This window comes from Myiozetetes cayanensis, unplaced genomic scaffold, assembly GCF_022539395.1.
Source record: "Myiozetetes cayanensis isolate MyiCay16 unplaced genomic scaffold, myiCay2020 scf9, whole genome shotgun sequence".
Lineage (NCBI taxonomy): Eukaryota > Metazoa > Chordata > Aves > Passeriformes > Tyrannidae > Myiozetetes > Myiozetetes cayanensis.
Window position 1 is genome coordinate 13,643,348 of NW_026088185.1, and position 27,816 is coordinate 13,671,163.

General features: G+C 41.0%; 1 protein-coding gene across 4 annotated transcripts in view; it reads left to right on the forward strand.

The window, feature by feature from the left end:
• PIKFYVE (phosphoinositide kinase, FYVE-type zinc finger containing) overlaps positions 1–27,816 on the forward strand; it is a 64,269-nt gene that overhangs the window by 16,536 nt on the left and 19,917 nt on the right. For 3 of the 4 annotated variants that reach the window (XM_050339519.1, XM_050339517.1, XM_050339521.1), the window contains 17 exons: positions 204–293; positions 3,259–3,397; positions 5,399–5,556; positions 6,364–6,475; positions 8,056–8,203; positions 8,692–8,859; positions 14,066–14,128; positions 15,763–15,892; positions 16,245–16,425; positions 17,778–17,852; positions 18,524–18,631; positions 20,090–20,230; positions 20,895–21,021; positions 22,293–23,479; positions 24,831–24,931; positions 26,078–26,149; positions 26,927–27,098. In XM_050339519.1, coding sequence (XP_050195476.1) covers positions 204–293; positions 3,259–3,397; positions 5,399–5,556; positions 6,364–6,475; positions 8,056–8,203; positions 8,692–8,859; positions 14,066–14,128; positions 15,763–15,892; positions 16,245–16,425; positions 17,778–17,852; positions 18,524–18,631; positions 20,090–20,230; positions 20,895–21,021; positions 22,293–23,479; positions 24,831–24,931; positions 26,078–26,149; positions 26,927–27,098 — 3,172 coding nt within the window. The remainder of the gene's footprint in view (positions 1–203; positions 294–3,258; positions 3,398–5,398; positions 5,557–6,363; positions 6,476–8,055; positions 8,204–8,691; positions 8,860–14,065; positions 14,129–15,762; positions 15,893–16,244; positions 16,426–17,777; positions 17,853–18,523; positions 18,632–20,089; positions 20,231–20,894; positions 21,022–22,292; positions 23,480–24,830; positions 24,932–26,077; positions 26,150–26,926; positions 27,099–27,816) is intronic. The other variant, XM_050339520.1, reaches the window with a different exon arrangement.

Genomic DNA, 27,816 nt, shown 5'->3' on the forward strand with positions numbered 1-27,816 from the left:
TTGAAGGGAGAAGACATGAGCACTGTCTTCCAGATATCCTTGGCCTACAGATGGGAAAGATTTCCCTATTGCCTTATTGATTTAACAGGCGTGGGTGTGAGTGAGAGGTAATGACAATTAATTGTACTTTAATTACAGTTGTTCTGACGCTTCTGTATGTCACAAATCTCTCAAACATCTCTATCATGCTCCTTTTCATGCAGTTTGATTCACCCAGACTCTGCAACTACCACGTTATCTGCACGCCTTGGCTCTGTCCAGGAGGATGCAGGGAAGTCACCAGCTAGAAACAGGTATATTAATAATTTCTGTTCTGGATGAACTCCTAGCACATTCTTCACTGTAAGGCCTGTAGTTTTGGGCTTGTTTTTACTGAGTATGCTGTTACATGTCTAAAATGGGACATGCCACTACCCATATGTAGTGGTGAGGAAAGACTATTTGTGTACATATTCATATTAATAAATGTCCTGCTTTTGAAGAATCTGTCATTTGCTGCTGAGTTGGTCAAACAGAAGTGGTGATGAAGAGGACAAAGGGAAAGAAGTGGCTAAGAAAGGTGCAATTCTGAGAAAGCTGAAGAAAGGGGAGTAATGAGTACTTGGTAAAGGCAGGCAAAGACTGAGGTCACGGAAGAGCAGAGGTGTAGGTATTTTTTATTTGTTTGTATTGTGTGCGTCCTCATTTGCTCTTCCATTAAGGATAATCTTATTTAAGTTACCAGGCTTCCTTGGGCTCAAATCCCTTCATAGATCTTTATGCAAGAGTGCTGGAATGAACTTTAAATTGTTCATGAGAGCTTTAGTATAAGTTGTGAGTGCTTGAGCTTAATCCTGCTAAATAGGCTGGTATTAGAAGAACAAGCTCCCACTTCACAGTGCTTCTGCTATGGTACTGGTTATGTACTTGTCTTATGGTTAAAGTGAGGAAATAAAGGTAAGGCAAGGATGCCTTACAGAGCAAAGATAATCCAGATTTCAAAATTGAAATCGGGAGATGTTCAGAGATTTCTTTGCATTGGTGTTACAGGAATGCAGAATGTTTAGCAATTTGGAGGGATCTGGCAGGACCAGCAAAGACTAGGGAACTCAGCTGAGAAGGATGCCGGCTGTGCCTTTTGGAAAAATGCACAAAAGGATCAAAGCTTGGAGCTTTTATCTTCTGTGTGATGAGAATGGTTAGGAGGAGATGCATGCACACTGACTGTACAGCTGAGACCCAGAGAGCTCGCCTGGGGGAGTAAAATACTGGTGAATAAGCTAGTATCAAAAATCAATCCTGGGCAAACGTGCAAGACTTAAAAGTTAATAGACCAGAGTTAAAAGGTCAATGCTGAATATCTGCAGTGACGTCATGAAATGTCTGAAACCTTGAGGATGGTCTTCTGCTTCCTCTTTATTGATGTTGTCTATTTTAAAAGACCTTTGCGGTTTGTTCCCATATGCAATAGTAGGAGGGTTCTGAGCTTGAGATGGCAAGCCAAAATTGCTCAGTCGAGTTACATTTTAACTTTCTGGCTATTCGTGGCCTCACCATAGTACTCACCTGGCTGGACACATGTAACAGTGAGGTATCTGTCAAAATTCTGTGTGGAAAAAAAGCTATTGGCATTTCTTTGAGAAAAGCTTGATTGTGCCTCTTTCTAGATGAGGTGAAGCAAAAAAGATGCAGGTTGCAAGCAGAGGGATTCAAACTGTCCCTTTGCAGGTCCTTCTAAAGGGTAGGCATTTTCATTGCAAAATCTCACCTTCTGTTTTAAAAAAAGATACATGGACTTTATATAATTGTTGATGATAAAGACACAAATATGAAATCTAGCTGTTCTAACTCTTGCTTAATGCCCAAATAAAAAATCCCTGCTGCTTTTACAGGTAGGTGGCACAGTTAAACAAGCTCTTGCAAAACAACTGGGAGGAGTGCTTAACGATGGACTTCCATGTCAGTCTCATTTTCCACATAGGATTACTTTCTGTTAAGCTAGATAACTCTGCCAGTTCTAACTTAGAGATCATTTGAACAGTACAGAATTTTAGCCTTCCATGAATGCCTGACGATGACACAAAACTTTTCCTTATCACCCCTAGATGTATATGGATGTAGGGCCAACATAGTTTCCTTTGATTCTGTGTATGACTTAAAAAGACCTAACTAAACCCCTTTATCCTCAAACAACGGAGGAGAAAAAAACAGTGATTTTAGACTATTGTACCTTCAGTGCTAGTTCCTTGAAGTACAAAAGCTGAAATAGGGTGGCATTACTATTTCATGTCTGGGGTCAGCCACGTCATCCATTGAGAATTCTTGGGAATAGCAAGTTCCATGAAATTATCTGAGTTTCATTCCGAAGACTAGAGGCTGACAACAGCTCTCATCACTGGGATTGCTGCAAGCCTCGTGAGTTAGTTCAGCATTGGCCTTCCCTGTTGCTCTCTGCAGAAGTGTTTTCCATCCTCACTCCTTAGAGTGGTGTTAGCGCTAAAAGCCTACACTGCGTGCTTTTTGCTGCTGTGTGATGAGGAGTTGCACTCTGGTTTTCCAATCTCAGTCTAGTTGTGTGTTAATGGAGCAGAGGGTATCTGGAACTTGTATTTGCATTTATAACTTCGCAATGATTATTGCAAAATGGTGTGTTTGTTTGTACTGGAGTGCATAGCCAAGATTTCCTGACAGCTGGGCTGAGATAAGGGTGTACCGTATTGCAGTGCAAGGAAGGTTGCCAGTGACCTCCAGCTTCAGAAGGTGGTTTAGCCCCTCTGGGGAACAAATACTCAAACTTTCAGACTCTGCAAGATTTTAGCCATATGTTTGAGAGCTGAGGACAAGGAATTTTAAAAGGGGCAAGGAGAGGGGAAAATCTCAGTGCTCTGTTACAGAGATCCTGGTGTTGGCTGCCCATGCTGACATCTGTCTTGCCTCCAGACTGCTGGAGCTTCTAATTATGCAGCATTCCATTCCTTCCCCAGTCTATTCAAATGCAGACATATATGAATTGGTGTGTCTAAACTTAGTTCTAACTGCTTCATACAAAGAACTTTACAGAAGTTTATGTTTAACTTAGAAGTTCCAAAGCAATACACTTGCTTCCTAGGGATCCTTTCTTCTGCTTTGACAAGGAAGAAAGCATTAAACAGTGAGTCTCTACTGACCAGGGTAAATGATGTCACAGACTTGAGTTTGTTTTTAGCATGCTATAAGCTGAAGGCCTGCTCTGGTGAAGCCCCACACAATAACACACTTCAATTCTCTCTTCCACTACAGGTCAGCCAGCATCACTAACCTGTCACTGGATCGGTCGGGCTCACCCATGGTGCCTGCCTACGAGACGTCGGTCAGCCCCCAGGCCAGTCGCACTCATATGAAGGCAGAGACCAGCGAGGATGAGCGGAAAATCCTTCTGGTATCTTTCAGTCTTCTGTTTGCCTTGCTTTGTGAAGGGAATGAAGTTTGCCTTCCTTGTGTCATGCAGTAGGAGTGTTTTGCTGCCTTTAAGGCCTCTTCTCTAAGCACTCTTACCTGAACCTCTTCTTCAGGTGGAGCAGGGATAGAGCATATTGATGTTGCTTTGGACGTGACTGTCTTCCTAAAACAAATCATAGTTTCATGTGGTGTTTGCATGAAGATCTTCACAGCTTTAGTCTTGATAAGTGTGTTACGCAGTGTGGAGTTGGTGTAGGCTCCTTGAGGAACCTGTCATGGTTGCAGCTGTAATGCAATGATCTGAGATTATTGCTTTCATGGGTCATGTAATCAGAAACTTCAAACGGCTGCTTTGAAATAGTTGCACTGTGATGAATGAATTAAAGCTGTTACAGCTTATTGGGCCAAAACATAACTTGGCCCCTCCCTTTGTTTTCAGAATAAGTAAAACATTTTGTAGGAGGTTGTAATGACGTACTTTTTCAAAGAAAAATCAATGTGCGATAGTATTCTGTGTAATCCTGTTATTCCTTCCCCACAGAGGCAGTGTTGTAGGTTGCAGTTACTGTACAAGTTTCAGTAAAAAATAGTGTTTCTTTTCTTTGAGGGAAGGGAAGTGTTTTCAGCAAAGGAGGCAAAGAAGTTGCAGAGAAGGGAAGGCAGTGTTTTTCACATATTAAAAATTAAAGATTGTTCCCCGTTGCCTGTTTAAAATCAGGAAGGCTAGTTGTGTTGTTAGGTTCTTCCTGCTGTCAGCAGAATGCATACAAGTATTCCTGAGGGTGCAGAAACACTAACTTATATTTATTGCAAAACTCCTTTCCAGGTTGCTCTGTAAGTGGATAACCACAAGAGGGAGGAACATGTTTAAGGCACATCTTTATACCACTCTGCTTCATGCATATATGTTAATGCAGAAACAAGGAAATTTAAACTGCTGTGAATGCAACTTGAATGAAGACTTTCAAGTCCCAGTGCACTTTAGCTTCACTTTGTTTATTTTTGGTCCATTTTCTCCCTTGGGGAAGAAGAGGACTGGTAGTATCACTTCTGTTTATGTAAGAGCAGAAGACACAGTGTCAGTAAATGTAGGATTTTCTATGCATTCCCTCTGTTTGTTTAATGCCTTTAGCATGTGGAGTTGACTCTATATCAGCAGTTAATTTAAAGCTTAACCTAGTCCCTTCAGAAGACTAATGACCTTTGTTCATAAAATAAAGGTGGGGGAAGTTGTAGATACACTGGTGTAAGCACATACTTCTGTGATCTAGAGGTCAAAATCCTTGAGTTAAAAGGACTTGCTGTGTTCTGCCAGGTTGTCCAGTTTACTGTATTCTCAAGTACAAGGCAGCTGAACTGTGGAATCTCCAGTTGCATCAAATCATGTGATCCTATCATGTGTTCTGTTGCTGATCCATTTGACTCTGTACCTGGTACAGAAGGGAAGCTACTGACATTGGTTTTAGGATAACACCCATGACACCTACTGCTGGAACCAAGAGGAGAAAGCCAGTCCAGTTACAAAAGTGGAGCAAAACTTGAATCTCAGGGCACCCTTGGGGAAGTGCAATAATGTGGGTCTGGCAGTTAACTGTCAAGCTTCAACCAGTTAAAATTTAATTAAAACTTTTTTTTCTGTTACACAAAAATAGAACAAATGAGGCATTTGAGAAAGTGAGCTGCAGTGTCTCTTCTCCACCCCTTGAGGTGCTGTGCTGCTTTCTCAAAATAATCCTAGATCCCGATTTTTCCCTCTGCGACAACAGACTGTGCTGTGCCAAACCAGGGCACATATGGGAAGGCAAAAGGGGCCAGATGCAGAGAGACAGCTCAGTCACTAAAGTCAGTGCTCATGTTTAACAGACCCAAAAATAAGTCTGAGGGCTTTTGATCTAGAAGCTGATCTGAAGGCCCAGGTTGATGCCTTTGAAACCAGTGCTCAGATTAGACTGGTAAGTAACTTGCACATCTCCCTTTCCAGGACTCAGTCCAGCTGAAAGATCTGTGGAAGAAAATCTGCCATCATAACAGTGGGATGGAGTTTCAAGACCATCGCTACTGGTTGCGGACACATCCCAACTGCATTGTGGGAAAAGAGCTGGTCAACTGGCTCATCAGAAATGGGCACATAAGCACAAGGTAAACTTGATGCTTTAGTACAGCAGGTGTATTCTGTCTGTGAGAGGAGGTTGTGAGTTTGAGCTGCTGTAGGGTAGTACCTTAGACTGCAGAGACAGACTCCTTTGCAGGGAGATGAGAAAGAAAATTCAAATCTCTCCTTTACTGCCTACTGGAGTGGGCAGCATTCTGACTCCATATGGCCCAAAACTACAGGGGACAGGGGTTGTCTTGTTTGGAAACCAGTATGGGAGAAAGCTTATGGGACAAGTATCACTCACTTGGAGAACAGTGTGCGTGTTATAAAGATTGTCCAAAATGTTCACTGATACTCCAAAGAGCAAGTCTACCCTTGGGATCAGAGATCACTAATAGTGTTTGATAGCTAAATTTTTGGTGGAACTGGCAGGCTCTTAACCATATAAGTGAATATAAAGAATCTGGTGTATTTAACTATGTGAGAACAGCATAAAAGTGAGATGGTTCTGAAGTGTTGAGCAACAGTTCTCCCTCAGAGATGTTCAGTATACATAACTCAGATTAACAGTACTGGAGGATCACAAACAATGTGTCTTAATCATCTGTTGGACACCTCAGCTGAGTTCAGAGTACTGTCAGTCTCTTTATCTAGCTCCATGCTTGAACTAGTACACTGTGCTGTCTCACCCATAATATTTTAAATAGTGTCTGTTTAAGCATGGCAATGGAATGCTGAAGAGTCAAATAATGGGTAGCAAATGACTCTTTCCTTCTGTAGTGTGCTTGTACCATAAACCATGTGTGTTTAGAACTAGACTTAGAAAACCATTTCTATTCTTATACTTCCAGAGTCCAAGCCATTGCAATAGGACAGGCATTGGTTGATGGCCGCTGGCTTGAATGTGTCAGTCATCATGATCAGCTCTTCAGAGATGAATATGCTCTCTACAGACCGTTACAGGTAAAAGGAGTAGGAAAGCTGAAAGCTGTGCTTCTTGCTGGATTTGACTGCTGACTAGAATCTTTTCCAATCCTGTTCTCAGAAGCTGTGGTATGTTTTCTAAATCAGCTGTCCTGTACGGAAAAGGTTCAGGCCTTTTTCCTTAGTGGGTTAAAGCCTGAGGAAGTTTCATTTGCCCAGAAAGCTTTGGGGTTGTCCTCTGTGGAGGATGACTTGTTACATGTAGTGCTGCCTAAAGTGGAGGAAAGGGCCTTCAGTCTAGGCCAGTGCCTCTCATGGTGGACATCTTGCACAGAGGCCTTGAGATGGTACAGTTTGTGCTTGTGGCAGTTGTGCTGTCATGTGCAGAATCTGGAATCTTTGGATCTTCTTACATAATATATTGGTAACCTTCCTCTGAACTCCAGTGGTGGCAGTAATAAGGAATTCAGTATCTTAGCCACGTGGTGCAAGTTTGGGATGGGGTGCTTGTTCGTGCCTCCCAAATAGGACCAGTTACCTGAGGAGGAGGCAGGGAACTAGTGACCAGGGATGCTATCCTACTGTGTTTCATTGCAACCAAACTTGCCGGGGAGTAAGAACAGTCACTGGCCTGAATGATTGTAGTGGGCTTTTTAGCTTGAACAAGATATCTCTGAAAGCATTCAGTTGAGATTCTTTCATGTTCTGCAGCTGCTTGCAATGAAGAATGTCTCAGCTCTTGGATGCAGTTATATGGTCTTCCATTGGGTTTGCTCTGGCCTTCATCTGGCATCCCAGCTAGTCAACTGCAGTGTCTCAGTTTGCTTGTAAAAGCTTGCCCCTAACTAGCAAGTGTTTATGGATCCCTGTTTGGAACTATTTGTAAGGGGCTAATGTTATTATATGTTTAAAGCCAGTTCTTGTCAGCTGAAAGCACTGTCTGATTTAATTTCTTCTGGACAAGAGTTAGGAGAAAAGGTGTTGTTGACTAAGTTGTTGCTGTACTCACTGTAGCCAAAGGAATGATAGTGAGGACTTCCTCTTGAGGTGCAAGGAGGCATCAGGAAGGCTGATGGAAATTAATTAGATACTCCCAGGTTCTCTGGCACTCTGACCAGGCTTGGCTTTGACACAGTAGCCCCAGTTAGAGCCTGACTTGTGATTGAAACTCTTGGGACTACTTTGGTCAGTCAAAGAATTGTTCCAGTAACTTAGAATTTGGCTCCCCGAAAAGCTTCATGTGTTGGTTTCTGGGCAAAGTGTGTGCTGTCACCCACCTTGGCTAGGGAGAGCAAGCATTCAAAACTGCTTAGTAGTGACAGAATATGTGCAGTAGAATGAACTTGTTCTTCAGCGCCACTTTTAGTCACAACTTGTGTAGAAGCAGGTACTAGGCAGAAAGTAGTTTCGTGGGAAGTGTAAAGAAATACTTGTTTCCTGTCACAAAGAGTTCCTACTTCATACCAAGGGGGATGACTGTATGACTACCTTGGCTCAGCCCACTGAGATTTTTAAATTGTCTGAGATTTTTAAAATGTCTGACCTGCATTTGTAGCAGGCTGCTTAATATTTCAGCAGAGCTACACTTTAACAGCTTTTTTCTCTTCCTTGCATTCTAGAGCACGGAGTTCTCGGAAACCCCGTCTCCAGACAGTGACTCTGTGAACTCTGTAGAGGGGCACTCGGAGCCATCCTGGTTCAAAGACATCAAGTTTGATGACAGTGACACAGAGCAGATTGCCGATGAAGGAGAAGATAACTTAGCCAGTGAGTTTCACCTGAATCTTGTTCTCCCTCTGCCTTTTCCCCTGTTGTCCCCAGTCCCTCAGGACTTAGTAGTTTAACTGTCTTGCTTTCTGTGTTTGTGTTTCTGTGTGTGCGCATGGGGCTGTAAGGATCTATGCAAACTACAACCTGGCTAGTCTTCCTGATTCTTACAATGGATACAGTATTTTGTATTTAGTGGAACTGGTAAAGCTTCATACTTCTAATGAAGGAGAAGCACGTAAATTGCTGCCTTCTGTTTCTCAGGCAGACTGCTTGATTTGGGCCCTACAGTAGTACAATAAAGAATGTCCAAAATGCCAGCATGCCCACATGAAGATAAGATTAGAACGATGAAAATACTGTATTCCTGTAGTACTGCACACTGGTCTTTATGTAATAAAGACAATTTCTCTCCTCTCCGGTACCGTCATAACACCCATTTGAACCCTTCTCCTCCCTGTATCTTCCCCCTTACCCAACACTAAAAGACTCCGCCAGCCCTAGCAAGCGCACTTCAGTCAGCAGCTTCCAGTCCACAATGGACAGTGATTCGGCCGCCTCCATCAGCCTGAACGTGGAGCTGGACAACGTGAACTTCCATATCAAGAAGCACTCCAAGTACCCACATGTGCCCCCTCACCCTGCCGACCAAAAAGGTACGAGGTAGTCACCAGCTGGAGTTGCACATGATGGAGAGCTGGGCCCCAGTATTACTGACCTATTTGGACACTACTTACGTAGCTGTCTTACAGAGGGGAAAATATGATATTTAACTGGCACTTGCTTGCAGTTCTGATATGTTCACCTCTGAGGATGCTCAGCAGACCTGTTGAAACACCTTCTCTGCAGAGTGTGTAACTTCCCTGTGACTTTCTCTTTGCAGTTGAAATAAAGTCTCTTGCCCATATGTAATAGGGCAGATCATATATACGTTCTGGCTAACTGGGGAGGAAGAATAATCTACACATAAAACAGTTTGATAGGTGTCTCTACAATTTGAGATGGAACTGAAAAAAGCAAGCAAAGAATAAAACTCCAAACAACAAAAGAACAAAATTAACTTGGAAGAGTTCTGTGCTGACTTATAATTGTACCTTAATAAGCTTACATTTTACAGAATCGTCTTACTGATGAGCAGTAAGACCTAACTTAATCCGTATACGTAATATTTGTTTAAAAGAGATCATCCACTTAAATGAAGTAGGAAGAAATCAAATACTTGGCTTTGAAGACTTCTTTTCAAAGGCTCTTCCCCTAAATAAGTGCTAAATTGAAAGACTCTGTAAGCAAAATCCTTAATGAAGAAATAATGTGCCTGTTGATAATTGCATTCTTTAAGTAGGATAAGGGCTGTCTGAAACCAGGGCTTGCCACTGGCTTGGGTCTAGTATATTCTCGTTGCTTTACATGCTGGGTAGCAATTGATGTCTTTGTGCTGCTTCCTTACCTAAGGTTACATCAGCTTTGTAGACTTTGGTCTTTGGCTGCTTCTAAGGAGCTTCTTATTTTTAATAATTGTCTCACCCTACCCCTTCAGTATTTCCAACTTTAAAAGATGAGCCATCGTTAAATAATTTGTACTCCTAATTAATTCATTCTTCTATAAAGTCTTAACAGGTCTTTTGTGTTGTTCTGGATTGGAATGGAAGACCTGCCTTTTGCTTGCATACAGATTACATATTCTGAAACTGAATTGGTCACTGAAGAGAGTGAGGGAGGAGAAGTGGTCACAGCTTACTTTCAAAGTATGTTAGACATGGGGGACAGAATGAGGCAAGTTGGAGGGGGCATTTATTGGTGCCTATTGTAGTCACCTTATGTTATTTGCTAAAAATGTGTCTAGAAGGAAGAAAATCTAACTGCTTCTTTTCTCCCCCCAAAGAGAGAAGCAGAACAGGTTCAGAAGTTTGAGTTGATGTCAGATGACTCAGCGGGGATGGATTGTCAGCACTACTGATGGCAGCTTGTTATTGGTTCCTTTCAACCTGTTTCCAGCTCATACCCTAATCAAATGAAAAGCTAATGCATCTACAGGGAGGGAAACTGTAGAGAGGGTTAATATATCAATTAATTCCTTTTAGGAAGGAGGGATGCTGAATTAAGAGAGCTTGAAACAGGCCCAGATGTGCTGCAGTATCCCATGAATTTACAGGTGTAGCAGGTTTATCTTTATCAGTGTGTGATGGCAGTAAAGTAGGCAGTAGTCAGTTTGGCTCTGGCAAGTGTTAGAGGACTTGTAGGGATGTTAATCCTGGTTTTAGACGTATTTCAGTCTTTATCTCCATATACAAAAAGCAGTACATGATGAAGGGGAAATGTAAGAGAGTTTTTTCCTCTCGGAAACTGTTGACCAAATCAATCTGCTCATAGCCAGAACTGAAGCTCTTGTGAGAAAGATTTTGATGATGGAGAGCTCAGAGAAGATCAGCAGAAAAGGCAAGTGCTGAGGCAACTAAAAGTAGAAAGACTTCTGCTTTTGAATTATGTGTGTTGGCAGCACTCTGCTAGATTTGGCCAATCTCTGCTAGTGTTTGTTATCTGTTCCTGAAGCATGTTGTCTCTTAAACAGGTTTTTCTGTAGGAGTGTAATTTGTTAGTAGGAAACTGGTAACAATTGCTTCCGAGAGAATGGATTTCCCTGGAGGGGAATATCAGTAATATTCCCAGAACTGGGATAGGTGGAGTTGTCATGGAAATGCACCGTGGAGAGGTAGCTATTATCCTGCAATTCTTTGAAAAATCTATATCCTCTGCAAATACAGAGGACTTAGTGTACTTTTTTTTTTTTTTTTTTTGGTAATAATTCCTGTCATGGTAATCTCTAGAGAAAAGACTTAACCAGGGAGCGACAAGTTGAAATGAATGGCAATATACTGAACAGCCAGAAACACTTCCTGGCAATAGGCAGACTGAAACTTTGTAGGTACTTAAGTGGGACAAAACCTTACAGTGCATGCTGTAGTGCCTAGAGTAGTGAAATACATGGCTTCTAAAACTTTGTTCTGGAACTACTAAAGTGAAAGACTTTATATAATAAAATTAATATTAAGACTTTCACCTTGTTTTTCTGATTATCCTGGCTATATTCAACAGAAGATGCCATCTAGGATAGTAGAGTATCACAATGATTAGACAGCCAAAACTGGATAGTTAAGCATCTGTGTAAATGGCCCGTGGTTATTTTAAGAACAGAGTGCTGTAGTTACTCAGTGACATGGTGTGTTTGCTGCTGTCAGGGCCAGTAACTTCCCTATGACTGTTATGGACACATATATTTATCTTGATTGTGTTGGCATTATCTCTTGTCCTTAGACTGGATGACAGTGACTTGATTTTCTTTGAAATAATGAAGTGAAACTCAAGATCACACCGTCATTTTGAGACTCATAATTTCCTCACAACTGTGTAAATTACAGTCATTGGGTTGAGGATGGACAATAGAAAACATCAAGTGCTACAAGTGCAGGTCAGCTTTGATCTAAGAGGTTAGTGGGTTTCTTCGAATGATTAAGGGATATGCAATGTCCAACAGTCACAGAGGTCAGCTGCTTTGAAGCAAGGGCGGGTGATGTATCCACCAGCTGTGTTTTAAAACACAGTGGTTTGTATATAGTCTAATGGCAGAACTTACTGTGATGTTATAGGCTGACTAATGTCTGGTGTGTTTCCATGAAATTTGAGTGACTCCAAGTTAGCTGAGTATAGTGACTCATTTATAGTATCATCTGCCTAAAGACAAAAGTACTTTATAGTATGTATCAGACTGGAAAACAAAGTAAGATTGTTTTCTGCATTTAAATTGGGGTAAGAGATTAAGTGAGAAATTTTAAATGTGGGGTTTAGTTACTGTTTTTAGAGAGATACAGTTGATATGAGAAACTTCATGTTCTAAATGTCTTTGCAGCCAGATATCCTTGACCCTGGTATTTTTTGAGTTTGTTTTTGATTCCTGCATCTACTTAGGAGGGGGAAAGACAAGAAGACTTGAGTAACCATATACAGTTCCTTATCACCACTGCTTGCCAAGTCTTAGTATGCTGTTGTCAGGAGCCCTTTTAGTTCTTTTTTTTGAGAATGTGCCTCAGTTTTTCAGTTTTCAGGCTACAAAATTTGCTACAGGAACATCTGCCATCCCCCTTTCCCATTTTATGAAGCATGATGCAAGTAGGGATGATGTGAGGTAAGCAATGTGCATGTTAGCTCCTCTAACCATCTCAGACTCACACCTACAAGTGTTGTTATCTGGTCCAGTCTAAGACGAGGTGTGGTATCTCACCTTGTCAGAACTTCCCTGGGGCCCAGTCAGAAGTAGCTGTAGGAGCTGAAGCTGTATTGGAGAGAGTAGTAGAATGGCTTGAGTTGGATGGGACCTTAAAGATCACCTAGTAATCTAGAATCTAAATTATTAGAAATCTAGAAGGGTTCCTAGTTTGGAGGTGCAACCTCTCTTTTTGTCCAGAGCATAACTAAGGTTAGTTTTCAGCTGGGGATAACTCCTGCTTTGGCTATGCCAGCCAGGGATGTGTGCCAGGCCTAATTGGAGTGTGTTTACAGTAAGAGCTGCTGCCCTGAGGCTGTTGCAGGAGGAGAGGGATGGAGGTACTATTATACATGCTCTTGTGTAGGTAGAGCGTGACATGACTTTCTCTAGGTAGTCAAGTGGGGCTGTGGGTGAATAAATGCTGAGGGTGAGCAAGCTTTTGTTAAATAGTTTATTGTAGTACTGAACTCCTAAACTAAGCAGGAGATTAAAGGAATCTGCAAATAACCAGCAAGCTGCAAGAGAGGCTTGTAACTTCTCTTTGGTGCATTGATCCTCTATCAAGTATCTATTTGTAAGTGAGCTCAGACTTTTAAAATGATGGCATGTAAGGGGCTTCCTGAGTGCTGCTCCTCAGAGCCTTGTGATTGCTTATGTCCTGTCAGCTTTATGTTGCTTTCTGTTGGTGGCTGAAATCAGCCTAGCTTTGCATTCTGTTTGTGGCAGTAGGTCTGGACCATTGTCAGGAAAGGTGATAAAGGGTTAACTTTGAACTCCAGGTGATCATGTTATACAAACAATTGGGCTACTGCTCTTTTTCCCCCATTGTAGAATCCCTTTTTGTATAACTAAGGAACCAACTAAAGGCACAGCAAGCTAACAGCCTCTGGAGAAAACAAGTGTTTTGTAGCCAGTTGTCATGAAAAATCAAGATCTAGCAAGCTAAACAAGATTAATAGATGGAGCTTCATCCTGTACATACATCCTTCACATACATAAAGTGATACATCTCTTGCTCTGCTTTGTTGCTGGGAGTCCACCTCTGTCAGCACAGATTCCTCAAAACACTTTGAACTGTTCTAGAGCTTAGACTTTTAGCTCTTGAAAGGCAGCCTGTCTTTTGTTTCCTTTACTGTGTGAGATAAATCTTGTGTCTGGTCTCTCCTTCACTCTGAGATGGTTCAGTGGAGTGGGAGACCAAAATGGTTTCTGTATTTTTAGACCAGAGTGAGGAGGCTGTTCCCATGGTGCCTGCTTGCATTTTAACACATTTGTGTTCAGGTCTAGAAAAGGGCGGTCAGGGAAAAGTGGACTCAACTCCTAGTTCAGCCTTTGCTCGTGTCTACTTTGTTTTGTTTCTTCATATTAATAAGTACTATTTTCTTGCCATTTTAGAACTTTTTGATAAAACAAGAATGAGAGGAAATTCTTGTCTTAACCACTCATCAAGCTGTTGCTAAGTTGGTGACTAAAGACTGAGATGAGTAATGCTGCTGCTTCTGGTGTGGGCGTGTACATTGCAATTATATGGACACACCAGTGTAACCTGTCTCTTTTTTTTTCTTTGTCTCCGCCTATCTCCTCCTTCTCTCTTCTTTCAGAGTACTTGAATCCTGAAAACGGAGGGCAGCAGATGTTCTCTATAAGTGATGCTTTTATAAAAGGTAAGGAAAAATTTCAAATCTTGCAATTGTGCATTTTTTTTAATATAATGATGGAAACTCTTTAATACTCCTTTAATAGTGCATTGACCCTTACAAAATATTTACTTGACAGTAAATCTGAACTTATCTCTGGCAAAACTCATGTATAAATTGTATTCTGACTTTTTGAATGCACTTTAAAGTTTACATTTCTTTTGCTTCTCTGATTTCTTCATTTTAAAGGACTCAAAGAAAAGCTGTTACTTTTTTTAGAAGTAAGTGTAAGTGGCAAGTCTGTTCAAAATTTCTCTACCAAGAAACTTATATAACCAATTTTTAATTTTCTGTGCAAGCAAATGAAGATGTGATATGATTAATTGCACTGCTTCTACAGAGTAGCTTAAAGCTTCATCTCTTAAATCTTTCTGGGTTTCCTGTCATCACCACTATTACTTCTGAAATGAAAGGCCATTACGTGCAGTCGTGAGTTTTAAAACCCTTGTGCCTTCCAGTATCATGGCCAGATGCACCTGTGGGCTTTTTTTTCTCCCAGGTAATGCTATTGATTTTTGTGAGCTTGTAAGAGGAGGAAGTAAGGGGAAAGTAAGGAGAAAATCCCATTTCAGTCTGTGCAGCCTAAAAATGAAGTCTTTGATTAAACTGATGCTTAGTTTTTAACTGAGCTTTTGCAGGAGAAAGGGGGAAATCAATGTAACTTCTGTTAATCTTCTACACAGCTAATTTTGTGTATGGAGCATCTGGAATAAGTTAAGAATTTTTAAGAGTCTTTTTTTTTTTTCCCAATAGCCCTGCTTAGATTACTATAGTTTAAGGATTTTGCTTAATACTCTGAGGATTTTGAAGCTTGAACTCTGAAGGCTTACATTCTTGCTTGATGAAAATTTATACTCTACTTGAGTAAAAGACTTAAAATATAGTCAGGTATTATAAGAATGTGGAAGTTTATAACTTCCCTCTATAATATCATAATGCCTATGTGGGAAATAACCTAGTAACTCTTTCAAAGCACAGAAAACTGCTGAAATAACCTCTAATTTTGGTAATGTAAAACAGAGAACAATTCCAAGGAGTTACTACACAACATAGTGATTGAAAGTGGCAGACCTCCTCAAACTGAGGACTGTCTTATGCTATTGAAACATACTTTCTGTTTCCAAAATCAGAAATTGCTGTAGTTTGTGCTGACATTTAGGATTTTAAAAGCTGTATTCAGTGGATATTTGTTGCTGAGACTTCATTTGCATACTGTGAATTGTAGCGGATCATATACCTGTGTATGTGGTTGTTAGGTGGATGGAGATGAGAAGATGTGCTGAGATGTTTCAAAAAGCTTGTGCAACTTTTTTGACAGAAGATCCTTAAAAATTCAGTAGAACAGTGCAGTTCCAGAAGAGAAATCTGTCTGCTGTATACTGGCAGTACAAGAATTTTGGTAGCTCACTTTTCCACTGTACACTTACCACTTTTATACTATTTGCAGCATCATGTTGCTATGACATCTACCTTAAATTTAGCGTTTCAAGAGGCTTAGACTTATGTCTTAGTAAATTCTTTCCTTTTCAACATAGCCTTTTAGAAAGACACAGGCATTCAGCTGTGACCTTCTATTAACAGGGTTTGTTTGTCTCTTGCAGAGTCCTTATTCAACAGAAGGGTGGAGGAGAAGTCCAAAGAACTCTTTTTCACGCCCCTAGGCTGGCACCACAGCAATCTGGATCTGCTGAGAGAAGAGAATGGGGAGAAACAAGCCATGGAAAGACTGCTGTAAGAAACATGCAGAAAAAGGAATTTGCATATCTCGAGTAAAAATTCCTGAAGCCCCTCTATTCCATCAGCTTTCAGTGGGACTTAATCTACAATGGACAATACAAGGAACTAATTTGCATTAAGAAAGCAGCTTTTTTACAGTTATTTTGAATGGGGCTTTTTCCTTGTGATTTTTATATATTGAAGTACTGGACCAGAGCTGACTGTAGAACATTCTAGGCAGCTGTTCCTTCAGAGGACTTTCCTGTATTGTAAACGTTAAGAAATTTGCTTCTGAAATATGACTTCAGCTAAGCACTGCACAGTATTTTTCTTCAGGAGAAATCATTTTATTTTGCCTTTTTTGCAGGTCTGCTAATCACAACCACATGATGGCACTGCTTCAGCAGCTGCTATACAATGAGTCCCTGTCACTGTCCTGGAGGGATATCATTGTACCTGTGGTCTGCCAGGTGGTTCAAACAGTACGACCTGATGTCAAGAACAGAGATGATGACATGGATATCCGCCAGTTTGTCCACATCAAAAAAGTAAGTTTCAAGCAGTGGATGTAGGTAAATAAAAGGGTGCAGCTGTTGGCAGCACCCCTTGTTTGAAGAGAATAGTCCCCTTCCCCTGCCCCCAGCATATTCGGTGGTTTGTAATTGGCCAGCATGGCCTTTGGATAAGGTGAGGTTCTAGAAAAAGCTGCACAGAGGGAACTTTGCATGCTATGAAAGGGGCTTTAATTGCCCTGGAGCTGACCTCTTCTTTCAGGCTGTAGGCTCCAGAAGGTAGCAAAGAGTAGCACTTTTGTAGTGACTTGCTTCAGTTTTTGGTTTCTGCTTGTTTTGCGCTTGAATTTGGAGATGTACCAAATGCTGGATAAGTAGTTTGCAGAACTCAGTGTAGCAGTCTGTTGCCCTATAACTATCCATTATGGAGGATTCAACTCCTCCCATGCCAAGTACAATGACTTTCTTCAAGAGGAAACTTAATTGTTATGGAATGGTGCATCCAGTTCTGCCAGATGGCCCAGTGTTGACATTGCTGAACTGTAAGACTGGAGTTCTGGCATGCAAAGTGTATTCTGAGTGTCTGATGTGAAACTAACACTGAAGGAGCTAGTGTGACTGATGATTGAAGATTCAGGCTTATTTTTCTTTGGCCAAATTCACCTCAGCAAGACTATTTTGCTTGAAAGCTTTGTACGATATGAGGAGAACCTTGTAATTCTGATGGTGGCTCTGTGGCATCTCTTCAGGCAGCATCACTTGTTCCTGCTTCTCCTGAAACTCCAGTTCAAAGAGCAGTTGTTCAGAGCTGAAAGTTCTTCATAGCTGTCTGCTATTTTCATATACTTGTATTACGATGTCAAATGTCCTCTGAAACATATTATTCAGAAACCTGTTTCATGTTGTTTATTACTCCTGTGATTGCCTGGGACTGTAGGCAAACCAGTCAACTGTTTGATGTGTTCGAATAATAGGTAGAGGTTTGTTTGGTTTTCTCTCTCTTTTGGTTTTTTTTCTCCCTTTCCTTACAGTTTATTTGTTATTAATAGAAGTGGCATGCACAAAGGTATATGCTCCTCATGGCCTATCAAAGTTAGGTTCCCTTACCTTGCTCTGGAGTATACCTGCTTTAACAAATAAACATCTCTTGGGAGGATTGTAAAAATCCTAGAACTTAGTACTTGTTTTCATGTTGTCCTTAGTTTGTTAAGGCTTTAAAGGAAAAGAGTTGTGTGTCCAGCATGATTGTATCTGATCTTTCATCTGATAACGGAGGGTGTAGCTGAAGACTGCACATCGTTTACAATACATGCTTTCTGTATTAGGTTTATTGCACTAGAAGATGTGGGAGTGTATGACAGTTCTGAAAATGTTCTTTGTTTTGTTAGATCCCTGGTGGAAAGAAATTTGACTCCATGGTGGTGAATGGATTTGTTTGCACTAAGAATGTTGCACACAAAAAGGTAATGCCGCTTGATTAATCAAGTGCTTACAGTAATGCACACTGTGGAAACATGCACTTTCCAAAGTGTGCTGAGACTTGCTTTTTGTGTCGTGAAGATTCTCTCATTACTCAGGTGGTTTGTGAGCTTTCTCTGGTTTGAGACCCCAAACAAGACTGTTCTTAGAGCATTTCTTTTCCAAGCTGTTTTTTTTTTCCTAGCCCAGAGATTCTAGGGGAGAAACTTGCCTCATACATGTATAGGAAAACATCCTTTCCATCCCTACCACCACATAAGGCATCTAGTGACTACCAGAACTCTTTACCAGGCATTTGTAGTTCTGACTTACAATAGCATAGTAAAATGAACCTTTGAGGCAAGAGGGCAAGATAGAAGTGAACTGGATGGATCCAAGTGTATCAAGCCTTCAGGATTCTTAGCAGCGACTGAAAACGTCTAGCATTGCCTGCTTACTGGACAGTGGCTGTGAAATTCCAGCAACTGGATGTAACAACAACTTCATAAAGAGGAAGAGTGTATAGTTGGGTCTGCAGGGTGAGGATAGCTGAGACACTTTTAAGTGTCTCAGGGTGGGGACAGCAGGGACCAATCATGGGAAGTCTGTCTCTTGTGTATTTCTTTCTCTCCTCTCCATGTGTTTGTATTTTTAACTATTTTTGTGTCTTTCTTAGATGAACTCTTGCTTAAAAAATCCCAAAATTCTTCTGCTGAAGTGCTCAATTGAGTATCTCTATCGAGAAGAAACAAAGTTTACCTGTATAGAGCCTATAGTACTTCAGGTGAGAATATACTTTTGTTTTTGGGTAAAAAGCAAAAAAAAATCATGATCAGTGCATTTTTTTTCAGTGTGTAAGGTGGAGTAGAGTCAGTGAGGTTGCATAGAAAATGGAAAACTTTCTTCTTTGTGTAAGCTAGCTAACAGCTGCAGTAAATACAGGACAAACTTGTAGTCTTATGCTGAGGGTTTTTGTCTTCAAATTATATGTGCTGAAAGCATGTGTGTGTGAGCTCTTGATCCTCACAATGCAGCATTTTACAAGACTTGTTTTCAATGATACCTTCTGAACCTCCTTATACAGTGATAGAGCTAGATAAGATTTAGGTGTGTGAAGAAGTGTTTGAAAAGTTAGTGTAGGTTAGGGTTAGGTCACACCCATGTTATTTCTTGTCAGGCTTGAAAAAAAAATGGAACAAGACCCAACCTAATGAAGTGATGAACTAGAAAATGTCACTTTGGAACAGGTGCCCTGCCCCTGTGAGCAGGGACGTGCCTCAAATGTGCAAACACTGAGATATATAGACCTTTTATTTAACACACTCCATTCTTGTCTGAAAATTGGTCCTCAGGTGTTTGCCAGGACACCCATAACAAGGTATTTGGTGCCCTGCTGAGCTTGTATTCTGAGGAGCTGACAAACTGCTTTTGTGGTATCTTTATATTGCACAGAACTTTTAACGCCTGACTGATGTGAGCTGCCATAACACAACTGAGAATACCTGGCTTGGGAAGCTGTGTCCTCCCTCTAGCAGTGTAGACCTTTAGTTCTGATGTACTACAACCTGATTTCTCTTTCTGTGTAGAGTAATATAAGTTTGTTTGGGAGTAGTGAGATGAAGCCAAAAGATTGGCATGGGTAGAAGAGCAATTTTGCAGTGCATAGCCTTTGGGATGGGACTCCAGGAGCACTGTCCCTAAATACAGATTTAGGGACTGAGGATGTGTGTACAGACTAGTAGAGGCATAGACCACTGTCATCCTTTTCCTGAATGTAAGTATCTCTGAGTGCCAGCACTCAACATTAGCATGTATCAGAAGGTGGAGAACACAATACTGCAAACTGCTTTGGTTTATGATGCTCTGATTCTAGCGTCGTTTGAACATGAAACTTTTTTTAGGTGTGAGGATCTAAGGTGCATATATATATATATATGTTTGGATTCTGTTGCAAGTCCTTTACTTCACACTGTCATTGGACTATATTATTATGTGCAATTAGGGCTTATAGCAAATTAGTGGTAAACTGGGTGTTCTGCTGTGGGAGATGTGAAAATGTGCACAACAGGCAACCGATGGTGCTTTCTGGATAGCCATTTTCCCTGTTTGATAGGAAAGGCCAGTATGTAAATGAAGGGGAAGGTAGTATTAACCATTAAAGTGTTATTTGTTTGTTTGTTTGTTTTTTTCTGGTGGGTTTGCAGTAGTTAACTGCAACTGCATACTTTGTTCCTGTCTGCAGGAAAGGGAGTTCTTGAAGAACTACGTGCAGCGAATAGTTGATGTCAGGCCTAATTTGGTCCTTGTTGAGAAGACTGTGTCCCGAATTGCCCAGGACATGCTCTTGGAGCATGGGATCACTCTGGTCATCAATGTCAAGCCGGTGAGCAATTCCAGTCAGTTAGACTGTGCTAGATCTCTGATGTCACTTTGTAGCTAAGACTCTGTGGAAAGCAAAGAGTCATATTATTTTCTCCTCTAACCAAATCTGGGTACTTTTTTAATAGTGCATCTCTTCCAAGATGGCAAGACAGGCAAACCTAGAGAGTAACTTTTCCTCAGTTCTTCAGAGCTGCTCTGCTGTGTCCTTGTTTGATAGGACCTTATACCCTGGTTCACTTCTAGTTAACTTTGACACCCCTTTGTAGCAAGTCACACCTGGGTCCTTAGCGACTGCAAGAGAGCCTCTATCCCTGTGAGGAGGGTACAGACAGCCATACAGAGAGTAGCTGTGGGAGCTGGCTGAGCTCCTGCCATAGCCAGCATTGTGCTAACTGCACTGCACTTCCAGGAGGGTACCTGGATCTATTCAAACGAAAAAGTTCAAGGAAGGGCACAATCTTGCCCCTCACCAGAAATATTTACCCAACTGTCTTTCTAAGATTCTTGTATGTTGTGGATGTGCGTTTGTGGCATTGAGTTTAACCAAGAATTTGCATCTCTGTGAGAGATTTTCTGGATCACATTGGTGGGTTTTGGTTTATTTTTCAAGATTAAGAGTGTCCTCTTTGAGTTGTAGATTCTTATAGTTCTTTCTGTTTTTACAGCAAGTGCTAGACCGCGTAAGTCGAATGACCCAGGGAGACTTAGTGATGTCAATGGATCAACTGTTGACCAAACCACGTTTGGGAACCTGTCATAAATTTTATATGCAAGTTTTTCAGTTGCCCAATGGTGAGTAAAGCTTGATGTGTCTTAGCTTATGTGTGTGAAAGGATAAATACTTTGCTCCTTTTAAATAGCTCAAAACTACTGGGTTCTTTGTGTGATTGAGTATTATCCTACTCATTTTTTGTCTGCTACCTCTTGGAACTACAGTGAACTGGCTCTGTACAGAATAGAATGATCTTACTAAGATGAAACAAGATTTTGTATAGATTATATACATTATTATATATAGATACAGATTTTAATCAGACTAATTTCTTTCTCCCAAGCTGTTTTTTCTCTTCCCACGACTCTGTAGTTCATCTGTTCCAACCTCCTGTTCAAAATAGGAAGGATTAATTTCAATGCAGCATCAGATTTCTAAGGCTTTTGTCAGGCAAATGTTGAAAATATTGCAGAATGGAGATTTCATAGCCTGTCTGGGCACTATCCTCACTGTAAAGAACTTTTCTGCATTGAAGTAGAGAATCACAGAACAGCCTCTGTTGGGAGGGACTTCAAAAGAATATCTGGTCCAACCTTAACATATCCAATCAAAACTTGCCTTTGTGCAATTTGTGCACATTGCCTCTTGTCCAGTCATTGTGCACTTTGAGAAATGAAGTTCCTTTTTCTCTGTAACCCCCCCAAGGCAGTGGAAATCTGCCAAGGAAGAAGGAAGAAATGCTGCTTGACAGGTTACCAGTGGTGCTGGCACACATAAATGCTGTAGATGCGTATCTTTGTGGAGGTGCACTCTTTGCATCTTTTCATAGAATCATAGAAAGGTTTGGGTTGGAAGGGACCTTAAAAATAATTTCATTTTAAGCCCTCTGCCATGGGCAAGTACACCTTCCATTAGACCAAGTTGCCTCAAGCTCCATCCAGTCTGTCCTTGAACACTTCCCCTTCCAATTCCCTTGCCCCTTCCAGCCTTTAAATTGCCCTCAAAATGTCATAGACTTTTTGTCTTGTAAGGATGAGTAAATGTGCCTGGGAGGATAGTGGTTCTTTTGCTTCACTGCTGCAGAGTGTCCAGTTGTCTTAGAATATGCTGTTTAGGCCAGTGTATTCCATAGGACCTTCACTTAGATTTTATGGTAATGTTTTTACAAAACAGAGAAGTTTTTATAGCAAATGCTTGTTTGCTTGCAAAAATAAGTTAGTACAGTAATGTGAATTTCTACAGCTACTGACGTTACTTACTCTTAGTCTCTGTTACAGTCTCTTCAAGTGTGTGAGATACTTAAGGGTGGGTAAACTACATCCTAACTCCTATGTCTTACTTTTCCTTCTAGATCAGACAAAACCCCTGATGTTCTTCGAAGGGTGTCCTCAGCACCTGGGTTGCACTATCAAGTTGTGTGGTGCTGCAGAGTATGAACTGGCTCGTGTGAAGGAGATCCTCATCTTCATGGTCTGTGTGGCTTATCATTCCCAGCTGGAAATCTCATTTCTTATGGATGAGTTTGCCATGCCCCCTACTCTCACCAAAAACACCTCCTTTCACTCCCTTATTGAAGAGCCAGGAGATGAAAATGAGGAACAGAACCTCTTCAATGGTGAGGATTTCAGCACAGCAGTCAAAGACATTGAACTATCCTCTGAAAAGTTGCCTGTAATCTCTGAGTCAGTGTCCTCTGATGAGGTCAGCTTGCTTGAACCGAGAGGTTTATTTGAGAGAGGTGACCAGGAGAACAATCAGCTGGAAACGGTGTCCTCAAAACAGCAAGAGCATCACAAAGTGGAGTCACCATTTGCAGTCTTCAACTCTGTACCTCCTGCAATACCTGAAACATCCCTGCTGCCCCTCCATGGCATGGGCCAGCACTTGGTCGCTCTGGATAGCCAGGCACTAGAGCCTCTTCAACAGACAGATGATTTGCAGGAGTCCAAGAGTCAGATGAGAGTCTTCAGAGACCCTCTCCAGGATGATACTGGTTTATATGTCGCAGAAGAGGTAACTTCATCTGAGGATCGTCTCAAGACTTACTCTGCAGCATTTAAACAGGAGTTGAAAGATGTCATTCTCTGTATTTCTCCAGTGCTGACATTCCGTGAACCTTTTCTTTTGACTGAAAAAGGCATGAGATGTCCTGCCCGGGATTACTTTCCTGAGCAAGTTTATTGGTCTCCTCTCCTCAATAAGGAATACAGAGAGTTGGAGAGCAGAAGGAAGAGGCAATTACTGCGAGATCTCTCTGGACTGCAAGGAAGGAATGGGAGTATCCAAGCCAAGGCCATCCAAATCTTACCTTCTCACGAGTTGGTTAATACTAGAATAGCAGAACATCTTCGTGACAGCCAGAGCTTAGCCAGAATGCTGGCTGATTATCGGGCCAGAGGAGGGAGGATACTGCAGAAAAGCACAGATCCCTTTGCCCAAACTAAGGATGTGTCTAGTGTCCCTACTGGAAAAACTGGGTGCAGAATTGAAGAGGAGGAGAAGGGACTGGCTCAGAGTGAATCTTCGTGGTCTCATAAGGTAAGATTGAGATATGCTGCTGAAAACCCAAGTTACATCAGTTTCTCATGGTATGTAGAATGTGTAGTGTCTCATATTAAACCAGAGGGTTGGTTTTTTTTGTGGTCTGTTTGTTTTTGTTTGGTTGTGGGAGTTTTTTGTTTTGTTTTCTTGACTGGGACATAACTGGATTTTAGATTGAAATGCTTTGCGATCATTCAGAACAAGAGACTGCAAAATTTCTGAGAAATACACAAAAGTCAGCCCAGAATCAGTGTATTACATTGCCTCTTTGACTTGGCTGTACCTAAATGATTTCTGAAAATGAGTCCATGAAGAGGGAGCGAATGTTAAGTTTCTTAAACTGAACTTTCTTGCTCTTTGTATTTGCTGATTTGTTCCAGTGTAAGATTTTCAGAGGGCTTAATTTCATGGAAACATCAGTAGGTTGTAGTTACATTAAAGTATTTGATGGATTATAAAAGTTTGGGTGATCTGAAGAAAGGTGAGAGTTTCATAATAGAGGGGGAGGAATGTTCTTTGAAATTTCAAAGCATGGGAGTATGTACTTGTAATCCATATTTAAAGTTTTGGTAAACTAGAAAGTAACTAACTTGTATCTGAGGAAAAGGATATTGGGGTTTTATTGAATTATAGGCTGTTCAGGAAAAAGTGTGTGAATAAGAGTAGCAGAACCGATCTGTTGTAGCAGCCAAACATTTTGGTCCCTGAGCCAATTGGCCCCCATATTCATGAACAGAAATCACTTTTTAATTGGTGCTTAAATGTAGATCTGTGTAGCTTCACAGGCCATTATCTGTAAGACTAGCCCTTGCTCTGGATCAGATTGGTTGATGCTGTTTTAAATGTATTCAATGATCAAAGAAAAGGATTTGGTAACTTCATGGTTCTGTGGGGTGTGGAAGAGAAAACAGCTCCGTTGCAGCAGCAGCACAGTAAATCTCTTCACAGAGAACAGAAAACTGGAAATCGTTCTATAGCCTGAATGAGTAATTGAGGTATAATGTATTGGCAGAGTTTTGAATCCAAGGTGTCATAAACTGTACAGTGATTTGGATGTTTATCATGGGGCTTTTGTTGTTTTCTGTTCCTCTTGGCTTCCTTTCCACAGAAACCCATGCGTGTGCTCTGGTTTCATTATGCATATTAGTTATGTTGTTCTAAAAGTGGCAGTTAGCAATTATACACAGTACAAGTTTACCTGAAGCTTGGAGACAATGCCAAGTTAATCTGTACAAAAGGAAGCAGCAGAGTCTTTAGATAAAACTAGTAGAATAGAATTTTGTCAACAGAAGTTGTGTGTGAATGGAGGTGTCTGTAACCAGTGAATGAGTCGATTTCTCTCTACTAGGTGGATTGCCTGAGTCCCATAAACCATCAGAGGCTCTGTGTTCTCTTCAGTAGCTCTTCTGCTCAGTCCAGCAATGCTCCAAGTGCCTGTGTTAGCCCCTGGTATGAAAACTACTCCTCTACAGCTTATACTGTTGCTATCCCTTTTTTTTCTGAAGTCAAGGTCAGTGCCTACCTCAGAGCAGTATTTCTTTGAGGATTCCTTGGCAGGCTGTACCCATCCTGTAACAGGAACTTTTGCTGAAAGGATTTTGCCTTGTCTGATCAGGTGACTCCCCAGAGTATTGCATGGCCTCTGTAATCCCCAGGCACGAGTGAGAAAGCCCAGCCTGAATCCAAATGCTCTAGCTGGTCTTTAACTGCAGGGTGATGTCTGTGTGTGTAGGGCAGCACTTCATGGAGTCTTGTGGGGAAGAGTCTTAGTGTAAAGGAACACACAGCAATGTCCTGGCCCAAAAATGCGCCTTGTGAGAATCTCGGAATACTTACAGATTGTATTATCCAAGATTGGCATTAGAATATATTGCTATCTTTCTCATATTATACTCAGCAGTATTGAGAGCTTTATTTCCATCTTAGGGAGCTGTAATTTGTTAATTGTGTACAACTTATGACACATTTCTATCTCTACCAAACAGGACAGGTCTTGGTGTTTAATCATTTAGATGAGGAGAAAGTAAAGAGAAGACCTTCTTGTAGGGAAGGGTCTAGAGTTCCTTAAAAGCTTAGAAATGAGCTAGAGAAGGTGGTGAATAAGTTCACTAAACAGCAACAATGTAAGGATGTAAATTAGTGATGTTAGAGATATCTGAATTGTGACACTTTATGCTGGTATACATTTTAAATGGCTTGATCACCAAGCAACAAAAGTTTCTATCAAATATTCTAGAAGAATAAGGATTTCTTAAGGTTTTTTCATATTCTGGATGTACCCTTTTTGTAGCTATTTAAATGTTAGTGTTTGAAGCTTCAAGCTGTCTAGACTTCTGTGCCTAGATATTTTTGAACATGATCTTCAAAAGTGCAGTTGACTTGTATTAGACTTTTAAAGGTCAAGTTTAAAGTTGTTCTAGTAGGACTCTGATCTCATTATTAGCAAACCTCACAGCAGGCATCTAGGAAGGGCAGTCAAGAGGAAAAAAAAGAGTCTTATATACAGGGCTGTAAACAAGCCAGCAGCTAAAGGCCATTGCATGCCTAACAGTGGCAATATTGAGTCTCTAAAGCTGTTTTTTTCCTGTGCTGTAGGATTGTGACCATGGAGTTCTATGGAAAAAATGACCTAACTCTAGGGATTTTTCTGGAGCGCTACTGTTTCAGGTGAGGAGGAACTTACTCTAAATGTTATTTTAAGCAAAAAAAAAGCTTGTGATAGCTCTATGAAGTTGATCTGCCACCCTCTATCACTTAGGAAAATAGCATGCAGGTCTGCAGAGCTGGTTGTGTCCTAGTAAAGGACACACCTAAATCTGTTGCTCCCTTTGCTTTACTATACTGCACTATGCTATAGTGAAACAGGAACTGGATTTAAGAATTCTTTTAATCATGCTCACTCCTTACAAGAAAATACATCCATTGGTTTGCTACTTTGGCCCTGTCCTTCTTATTTCCTTTATGAGCAAGTGAAACAGATTATGAAACGAGATTTTTAAGTTCATGAAGACAAATGTGTTCACTTAGCAGTTTTTTGTAGCAATTAGGGCTCTAAGGGCCTAGTTAAGAGTCTAAACCTGCCACCTTTGTCCTCAGTAGCATGTGCTTTGGTACAGTGCCAAAGTGGTCTTTTAATTAAGTGCCAGCACTTCCACAGGTGCTTTGATCTTTATTTTGTGGATTATATATAATATTCTTTTAGAAAGTGATTCACTGCTTTTGGGACCTATACAGCCATTGCTGGCAATGGAACTTCCTTACATGCTATTTCTAAATGATTACAATTCACTCAACAGAATCAGCCTTCACTAAAGATTTAGAAACTTATTTTATAGTGAAGGTAAATAATAGCATGATATTAAAAGGCTTGTTAGAGCTGTTGAATCAGTTCTTCAGCAGTGCCTAGTATATGATCGTTCACAAGTGTTTTTATTTCTCTGTAAGGCCTTCCTACCAGTGCCCCAGCATGTTCTGTGAAACACCAATGGTGCACCACATCCGTCGCTTTGTTCACGGGCAAGGCTGTGTGCAAATTGTGTTAAAGGAGCTGGACTCCCCAGTCCCTGGGTACCAGCACACCATTCTTACTTACTCCTGGTGCAGGCTGTGCAAACAGGTAAGGATGTGGATTTAAGAATCATTGCTGTTCCGATTTGGTATTCTTGTTGTGACTGACTTCGTATGGAAAGGCAGTATTTGTGAGAAGGTGGTCATCCCTGGAGCTATGGCTAAACTAGCAGAAAACCTGTTAATGGTACAGATATTCTCATGTTACCTACAAATTCCTCTAGTAGAACTGGGGCTCTTGAGGGTGAAACATCTTGTGTGAGGGAGTCTTGTTTAGAAAGTGTCAAAACTGGCTCTGAGAGGATAGATTTAAATGGAAAAAATGGAGTTGCCCCCTGAGAGGTGAAGAGTATGGTCCCTTCATTGCAGTGAATCAGTACAAGCAACAGAAAATATATGTCTGGGGAAGGGCAGAATCCAAGACCTCCTGGGTTAGTAATTGGCTAAAGCCACCTGGCATTCTTTGATCTACTGTGGACTGAACAACCTGCATTGCGTCACCATGACGTCTAGAATTCCTTTAACAGTCAGTAGAAAGTAACATCTTCATTAGAGGAATGCTAAATTGCTTTAAAGAAAGCCCACAAGATAGTAAGATTGTGTATTGTCTGAAACTTGATCTGTAATTTAGCTAAGAAAACATTGCTAACTGGGTATGCATCACTGGCTAAACATTAGGAGCCTTCAAAGAGACAAGACTAAAACTTAATGAAAAAGATTCATGCAGTGCCTGAAACGTAAAACATCTCAATTACCCTTGTGGATGA